At 48.7% G+C, this 9,431-nt stretch overlaps 1 protein-coding gene across 1 annotated transcript in view; it reads right to left on the reverse strand.

The window, feature by feature from the left end:
* LOC103767222 (diphosphoinositol polyphosphate phosphohydrolase 1) overlaps nucleotides 1–1,745 on the reverse strand; it is a 14,781-nt gene extending 13,036 nt beyond the window's left edge. Inside the window, exon 1 of the mRNA XM_018079733.3 lies at nucleotides 1,639–1,745. Coding sequence (XP_017935222.1) covers nucleotides 1,639–1,692 — 54 coding nt within the window. The 5' untranslated portion in view covers nucleotides 1,693–1,745. The remainder of the gene's footprint in view (nucleotides 1–1,638) is intronic.
* Between the last annotated feature and the right edge of the window lie 7,686 nt (nucleotides 1,746–9,431).

Here is a 9,431-nt window from a genome sequence, read left to right on the forward strand (position 1 = left end):
CTCCCGCTGCTCCCCGTGGGGTGGGCAGAGGTGCCTGGCCATGACTCACCCCTGCCAGGCTGCCACGGCTTGAGTTACACTCGCAGTGGCACCGGCCCCGTGAGCAGGGAACACCAGCGAGGAGGGGATTATCCCAGCCAGCCCAAACCAGTTCCCGTGCTGCCGCGGCCGTGCCAAGGCTCCCTTCCAGCCGGGCTGCCATGGAAGGCGCTGGCTCTCCCAGGGTGCTGCTGCCCGGGAAGGGAGCGGCGATGCACAGATGCACATTTATTTTAAGGACTGAGAGGTGAAGCCATGCACCTCCTGAATGAACCCTGGGCTTCTGTATCAAATCACTCCATTATTAATAACACTTGGGCTGTAAAGCAGGAATCTGCAGCTAAAAATATTCCTATTGTTCTGGTTGCACTCACTTTGGCTTGTTATGTGGTTGAAAGGTTGCCAAGTTACTGGAAAAGCAGGAGCTGTGTTACAAGCTGGAAACAAAATTTGCAAGCAGCAATCCCCAGTACTAGAGGGACCTAAAGACACTGAAAAAAATACACTTTGACTGTATAATCTTTTGTATCTTTCTGATAAACTGCTAGTTTATAAAAACATCCAAAGAGAAACACATCACTCAGGAGCTGCCACATTCGATGAGTCCAACAGCCCAAATATTCAGCATTTTGTTAGACAGCAGCAGGTACTTCCAAATACTTCAGAGAGAAACCTGCATATACCAGACATTACAACAAAGCAACTACAGGAGAAGGGTCCTCCCAAGTTCCATCAATTAGCTCTTGATTTCTGTTCTGCAGAGAGCACAAAGATTTATAACCCTCTCGAAAGCATTTTTAATCCTGCCTTATGTAACCATGAACCTACTTGGTCATCCATCTATAATCATTTAATCGTTTCTGAACACAAGCATCTCTCCAATTTGTTGATATTCAGAAGCAAATTCTAAAAACATGTTTTACATACAATGCAGTCAACTGCCATTTGCTGCCTTTACATTTCTTATGAAGAAAAAGATTGCTCTTCCAGCTTCAAAAGAAAAATATGCCTTCTTCGTACAGCCCACTGATCTGCATTTGATCTGCTGTTTGATCTCCCTCCTGCAACAAGTTCAAGTGAAAAAGAAAAACCAAGCTAACAAACCCACACACACTTTAGGAATTGTTGCAGGTAACTTATAGCCAATTTCACTTATTCACATAAACATCACAATCTCTTCTAGACCAAAACATACCAAGGTCCCTGTATTTGGAGTGTCTTTAGTGGCTCATAAGGGCTTTTTTCTACCTCGTAGCGAAGTACTAGACAGCTCCTCAAAGGCACAGCTGAAGTTCTTTTGAGAAACTGTTCTTCATACAGAGAAAACAAAGCAGAGAATATCTTCACAGGCATTGAAGTGCCTAGGGCTGAATTTTATCTATTTTCAGTTAAAGGTATCAGGCAAGGACAAGTTCATTCCAGCTAAGAGGTTTAATTACATTCTCATGCTTGCTTTATTTAGGACTCCAGTTTCCTCCCATGTGTGATGGGGATACCACCAGTGACCCCATATCCCTCTTCACCTCGTGGAACACAAGCAAGAGGGCTGGAAGCAATGCCCCCAGCCCAGGGTAGCAGTCCCTGGCATCAGACACTCACCTCCTCACAGACCTCCCGCACGGCGGCCACGCCGGGCTCCTCCTCAGGCTCCATGCCCCCCCCGGGGACGATCCATCGGTCCGGGTGGCGACTGCTGCTCACCAGCAGCACCTGTGGGGAGCAGAGCACAGTGAGGGCACCAGGGCACAGTGAGGGCACCAGGGCAGCGCTGCCTCCCAGAGCCAGCCACCCCTCACCCCCGCAACACCACCGACACAAGGCCAGGCCTTGCCAATACTCCACTCCATGAGCACCGACACCGAGGCACTCCCACGCTCCTCGGTACTTCAGCCATTGCCTCTCCCTGCTCTGACACTTTGCAGAATAAAACCACCTCTGCACAGCAAACCATGGACACAGCAGCACACACAGTGTGAGCTCCCTACGGAGCTCAGGCACTGCCGAGGCCTGACAGCACAGGATACACCTCATGCAGCAGATGCTGCTCAGCACCTCCACCCTTTGCAGAAGGGCCTTGATTTAACTGTCCTGGTACCTTTGGCCTTGCCTGTCCCTGCAGTTATGTCACCAACAACACATACACATCAGGGAACTCTCACTGCAGTGTTTATGTGCAATTGTCTGAGCAGAGACTCTCAGCCCCCTGTTTTCTGCTTCTTTTGCAGTAGGTACCCAGGAGGTCGGCTCTGGAGCCAGCACTCGGGTACTTTTGGTTTAGAGGAAGTTGTTCAATGAGGTGTAAGCAAAATAAAAACTTATATTAAACCACTTAAAATCCCCTAGGAAAGGGCTGCACAGACAGACAGACTTTTGTGAATGAGAAACATAGTTCAACCCTCCTCCCAGGATTTGCCATATTCATGCTTTGTGACCTCCTTCCCAGGAGGGATTTGCCATATTCATGCTTTGTGGCAGTTTTTCTTGAACCACATTTTATTCCAGTGTACTTCTGCTCTGTACAAGTTCAGGTTCTGATTTCCCACCTTCCAGCAACACAAACGCTCAGTGAGGCTCTCAACCAGCTACAGACTGTCCCAAAGAATAGCGAGACACTGAGCTTATTAAATCTACTTGCAGTACATCCATGAGCAGAGATGGAAACTAAAAACAAAACTAATACTGTTGCCCAGCTCTTTAAACAAAGCTTGTTCATTAGAGTCATCCTGCTGTACTTCATCATTTCACTGGCACAAAGCTCGGAGCCAAAGCGACTTGCTCCAGAAACTTTCCAGCATACCAGTCCAATTAGGTTCCAGGCCAGCTGTAACAGTGTCAGACACTGCAGAGTTACACTGCAGAGACACTGAAATCCCAGGCTTTACTGGGGAAACTCTGATTTGCCAGTAGGATATTAAAAGATTTGCACTAACTATCACGAGGAATCTACCTACAGAATTCAAAATTAAACTTCTGAAACAAAAACAAGCACAAGATTTCCAGGGCTTCCCAGTTCTTTTATCTCAAAAATTCTCATCTGCCAACCAACCACCTGGCAAAGTGATGTTTCATTTTCCAGGGCCACCCATCCCCACTGGTTCAGCACAGGGAAAAGAGGGGGGTCAACAGGCCTGAACACACCAGGGTGAGCAGACTAGGGCCAGCTGTGGTGGGCAAACCCCAGCTCTCAAACCAGGAGCAGCAGACCTTACAGCAGAAACTGCAGAGGGGTCACACCAATGCTCTGGCAACTGCTGGGCCAACCTTTTCCAAGTCTGGAACTGACCTCGGTGCTCTCAAGTGTCAGCACTCCTGTAATCATCACTTTTCTGTGGATCCCACCAATAATAAAGTCTCAAAGCCTCTCCCTTCCTGCTTCAGCCAAACTCATGAAGCATCATCATTTACCCAACCACCCCATCCACGTCCCTGAGCACTCCCCAGTCCATGGTATGAAACTCATACTGGAAAGGAATGAGGCTGCAAGAGCCACCTCAGTTCCACAGTTCCAAGTGGGATGGTCCCTGCCTGCCCCACCTTCTGGCCGAGGCTGAGAGGGAACAGCATTTACTTTATAGTGACATCCCGAGTTTTTGGCCCTCTCCAGGAGGAAGGCAGAATTCCTTTCCCCAGGCATCCAGTCCATGTAAAACTCCATCAGTAAGCCATGCCTAAATAGGGAATGTAAACTTCATTCATCCTGAGAGCCCTCAGGCTCGGGACAGTGGCCAGTCCTGGGCTGTCCCAGCCACCTCCAGTTTGCCACCAAACCTCCTGGAGTACAGTCCCTGGAGTTATTCCTTCCTCACTCATCACCAGTGCTGTCCACAGGGCAGCTTGGACTCAAACTCCTGACTGCAGGTCAGCCGGTGATTGCGAGGACAAAGCTAAAAGAGAAGGAACATTTCGAGTGCACGTTTGCTGCCAGGTAAGGAAGCACCAGCTCTGCCGCTTCCGACTGCAATTCAGAGCTCCAGCTCAAAGGGGAAAAAAAGATTAAAAGAAGCTGCAGAACCAGATCTTTGAAACTCACACAGCACACTTCATGCTCCTGAACTCCTGCCACCTACTAGTCGTGAGAACAAGGATCTGCTGTGGAACCCTGGACACAGAGTGCTCCAGGAAACCTGCTCGGGCTGAGACAATGCCTCAGCAACACACCAGGAGGAACTTTTGGGTGTAAACAACTGTTTGAGGCAAAGTAAATTAACTTCAGCTGCTCTGGCAGTTGAGCATTTTCTGAATAGAATTAATATGAACAACCCTCGCTGGGAAGGAAAAACCTGTCATTCTCACACTTTTATGTAATCAGACTATTTCCTGTTTAATAAAAAGGAAATCAAATCAGGAGAGAGCAGGAAACAAGCCCTACAAGGTCATTCTTTTAAAACAACTTCAAACAGGATATTGCTACCAATGAGCTCTCCCAAGACAAAGGGGCCGAGTTCCAAACGAGGGGGAGACACTGTTGTGTTGGAAAAAACCACACTTCCCACACCAGCCCTGTGTCCCAATACATGCAGTGCACTCAGGGGGATCAAGGAAAAGGTGGTTATAATCCAAATCCTACACTGGTTTGGGTTGGAGTGGACCTTAAAGGCCATCTCATTCCACCCCCTGCCATGGGCAGGGAAACCTTCCACTAGACTAGCCCAAGGTACAGTTGGCTTTTTTGCTCATTTACTTCTTTATTACATAAAAACTTTCATTTGAATACACTCTAAAGAAGTTAATTTAATCTAAATAGTCACCAAAAATACACCAGAAATTAATTCTTTTATTTCTTTAAATCAGATTAGAACACATGGGAAGCTTGGATATTTCCATTTTATTATTGCCAGGCAACTGTGTTTAAGATGGCTACTGAGACTCTTGGCCTACCAGGGATTTTGGAGCCAAGTCCAGCAGACTTTTGGGAAAAGCACTTGCAGGTATCATGCCACAAGGCCAAGTTCTGTTTTCTGGGATTTGAAAGACAATTATGTCATTTCAAAGCAGGGAAATGAGCAACACCAGCCTCTCTGGCAGGCAGGAGGTGGCCCTGCCGTGGCTCTCACACACAAACCCCCACTCGAGAGAAAGGTTAGGAAAATAAGCCAAGTTTGAAGTGTCAGCAGGGGCTCAGCTCAGAGCAGGGCTGCAGCCTCATGGCAAAAACCTTCAAAGCTGCACACAACAAACAAATCCAAACAAACTTGAGCAGGAACAACTCTGCCTGGAGGAGACAGGAAACACACCGAGACATCTAAGGCTGCCTGCATTGCCACACCAAGCGAGAATCTCCACGGGAAAAGGTGAAAAGAGTTTGTCTCCTGGATAAATCTGGGCATCCCCAATACATAATGCTGACCTTAAAACAACCTACTCACACACCAATCTGTTGTATCCACCAGGAGGGGGTTTTCTGTTTTTTCCCCAGGAATAATGGGGCTCTGCAGAGCGAAAACAAGGCAACCAGAATGAGGCAGAGACTTAACTCCCTCTTAGCAAAACAGAGGCAGAGGGATTCCCAGGTTCTTTCATGCTGTGATGGATTTAAACAACAACCACCACCACCCATAAATAAAACAAGAGTGTCTACACCATAAGGAACACGATTCCTCGAAAGAGGCTTTGCAGCAGAATTTCAGCAGACTGAAAGGCCCACAGCCCTGCTAGAAGCTGGGCCCCAGCGTGAGCAGAAAATGAGCTGAGAACCTTCCAGACTTCCAGGAAAAGCCAGTGCTACCCACCCGTGCCAGCCCAGGCCCGCCGAGCTGGCAGCCAGCAAGGGAACAGCAGGCAAGATGTTAAATCCGGGGGTTTGGCCCAGCAGCCTCCTGCTGCCAGGAGCCGATCCATAGCTGCTGGCTCCTGACACAGCCCCTGCACTGCCTTGCAGGCTTTCCCTCAATATTTTCAGGCTTTCCCTCAATATTGTCATGGTTTCTATCAATATTTTCATGCTTTCTATCAACATTGAGCCATAAATCACGTCATTTGCATAGCAACTAAAGCAAAAAGCCTCCCGACATTTAAAGTCGTTTCCCACTTCAGCATCATTGATCAGAGCCCAGACTGGAAGGAGACGCTGCCACAGAGGCTGCGGGAGCAGAAGATGGCTGACTGTGAGCTCTGCCTGTACAATCTGCCTTTGTCTGAAAGTTTCGGTGCAGCACGAGCCTGTTCTCAGAGCTGAGCTGTGGGAGCACCCCTCCCATGTGCCCCACGGCCAGGTAGATCCCGGGGCCGGTGCCATGTCCAGCATAACAAGCACCTTGGATGCCTTACTCAAAATTAACAAATATTCTCTCAATCCCCAAATATTATCCTTAGTCTCCTTAATGCTTTTCTATCTGACAAGAGTGGGATCTCCATTCGACCACGTCAAACCACCTTTATGCCCTGTGACCAGCACAGGCTAACTGGCACTCTGGAGGAGCAGGAGGGGAGGAGGGACCCTGGCGCTGGCAAAGCTGTGCAAAATTAATCTCATTTCCCCGGCAGAAACACGGCCTCGACTGCACCACAACAAATCACGTGCTGGGCCAAACTGCTAAGGCAGGACAGTCCCAGGGCACACGCCAAGGCTCACGGGAGGGCTTCTCCCACACTCTTGCTATTCCAGGCACATTCCGGAGTTTGCACAGGGTAGGAGCAAGTACAGCCTGTGGTCAGCAGGGCTACCCCAGCCCTGCACCCAACAGGACCAGGGCTGGGACCAGAACACACACCCTCAACAGAAATCCCTCTCCTGACCGTGAGGGCCTGTCCTCACAGGAGCACTCCCATTCCTCAGCAGGATATGTTTCCTTACACGTTTCCTTTTCACACACACACCAACACCAGGCTCCATGAGATAATGGGATTTAACCTACAGTGTGGTACCCAGGAACTGGAGGCAGGAAATTCATGGCAGGAAGCACGAAGGGGAAGGTATTCACACTACAGAACTTGACAAAAGTAAAGCACAAGTCTTGGAACGGGAGCAAGAGGTGAACTGGAAGAAGTTCAAGTAGTTTCAAGCATTTGGATCGCACCTACAGTCCTATAACCAGAGAGGAAAAAATAAGGAAGATTCTGTTGGTTTTTAGGCTGCTGCTTAGAATAACAATAATAAATCACCGTGTACTGCGCTGCTGCTCTGGCTGCAGAACACCACGGGTCGTGTTACTGTTACTACAGTGCTCCTGCACTCCAGAGCCACTGCCTGCTCTTACCGGGAGGAACACGATCCCAAGTGCTCCCCCTCCAGCCAAATTATGGCTTAGAGAACCACAGAAATTATCTACACCCTGCCTCCCCCGGCAGGGCCGGGGCCCAGAGCAGCTGAAGGACCTGCACAGCAGCCACTGCTCTCAGGGGCTGAGGGCTGATAAGGGGCACTCCCAGAGAGAGACCCCAAACCCCAGAAGCTATCTCTGACTGTCAAAACCAGTTTGGTGACCACTCAGTGCTTACACAACTTGTCCAGGCACACCTCTGCCAGCAGGAATGCTAGCTTATAACTGCCTTTTTGAAAAAGGAAGGGGGAAAAAAGAAATGAAGGGGTATTTGGGCCTTTTACAGAGCCCACATGACTCTGGCTGTCAGCAGCTGTGTCCACATGCACTGTTCTGGTTAACATAAAACACAGCACACAAAACCCGACAGCCACCAAAACCCTTGAGAAGCTGCTCAAGCATAAGTAGTTAATTGTACACACAACATCAGTACATGTCATTTACACACAGAAAAGTAACCCCGAGCCAATATGAACAAAAATAACATTCAATCCATCTGAAACATCAGACAAAAATCCACTACAGGTAATCATATCCCTCTGAATTTCACATGTTAATGTGAAATTTCTGAGAACAAAGAGTCAGAGTGAATTATCCACTGCCCAACAAGGGCAGCCCCAGAGACACGAATTCTGATACAAAGACACACAAAATTTGAAATATCCTTGACTGGTCTGTGCAGCCAGTCCTTCGGTTGGACTGAAAAAGAACAAAAGAAAAAGAAATGGAGTCCCTGCTTCCCAACCACTGAAGGTCACATACAGCATCCCAAAATGGATGTTTGCTATTTGTAAGGTAGTTTTGTTGATTTTGCTCTATCCAATTTTTGTGGGTGACCCCATGACACAGCATGAGGAGAGAAAAGCAGGAAAAAGACCCCCAGACTCAGGTCAGGCAATAAATGGATGTGAGCTGGAAGAGATTCCAAAGCACTGTTCTGCAGAGTACACACCACTCCTGGGTCCTTCTCCACAGAGCCAGGGTGGAGCACACCCTCCTCTTTCCATATTCATCACTTTTCCCTGAGTTGCAGCAGAACAAAACTGACTCAATTCTTCAGTTTCAAAACAACTTACTGAGCCTCCAGTGAATGAAGTGAAAATTTAACAATTTTCATTCTTTTGTTGTTTGGGAAAGTACAAGAGACGGTGGAATTGCTTGTAAAACTGTTCAATGACAGCTGCCTTTGTGGGAAGGCGGAACACTTTCTGAGATGAAAGCCAGGTCTTGCAAATGTCTGTCCATGCTCCTGCTCTTGGAGAACACGAGCTGTGAGCAGAGCTGAGAGGGGCAGGAGAAGCACAGGCAGAAGACCCATTTCCAAACTGGCCCTTATCCTCCTGCAGATGTGGTAACGTGTTAGCAACAGACAGGGAGAACTTTATTTGGTTTCAACCACAACCCTTTTATGTAGCTGACAGCAGCACAGCCAAGCTGAGCCATCGGAACAGGGATTCTGAGCCTGTATTCCATGGGAAGCAGGATGACCACGTGATGCTGGGCTCACCTACATCCCAACAGTGAAGCACTTCAAGTGTTTTTGGCTGTTATTGGTTAATACTGGAGCAGAGCACAAAGGATGGCCCAGGAGCAGCGCGTGATACCCAACACACCCCGTGGCTCCAATCCCGGCTCTGCCTGTTACATCACAGCTGGAGTAAAACCGGCCCAGGAGAGGTCGGAAGAAAAAGGTTCGTTTGCATTCCAAAGGCTTTCCCAGGGAGGCCGTGGGGCCACTCTGGTGACTGCAGGGCTTGGCAGGGCACTGGCCCCCGGGTGAAACTTCCCTTCTCTCAGCTCCATTCAGGCCTCATTCACAACTCAGAAAAGATGACCGAGCCCGGATCCTATTCTTCCCGAGGCATTTCCTCCAAAAAGTCTTTAAAAACGGCCCTGGTTAACGAGCAGCTTGTCCTTTCACAGACACAATGTGGGCCTGCTCAGACCTGCTGCTGCCCTGGCCTCACAGCCCTTTTATCCCTGTCAGATCCCACACGGAGCACGGCTCCAGCTGCCGCTGCACAGGAAGGCATTAGGGACACTTTCTGGAACATTTCCTCATGGAAACAGCTGGTCTACACAGAAGATACGTGTGTTATGTAAAAATAACACCCTGACAGCAATACTGAGAGG

The sequence above is a fragment of the Manacus vitellinus genome, unplaced genomic scaffold (assembly GCF_001715985.3).
Source record: "Manacus vitellinus isolate BGI_N305 unplaced genomic scaffold, ASM171598v3 scaffold_47_pilon, whole genome shotgun sequence".
Taxonomy (NCBI): domain Eukaryota; kingdom Metazoa; phylum Chordata; class Aves; order Passeriformes; family Pipridae; genus Manacus; species Manacus vitellinus.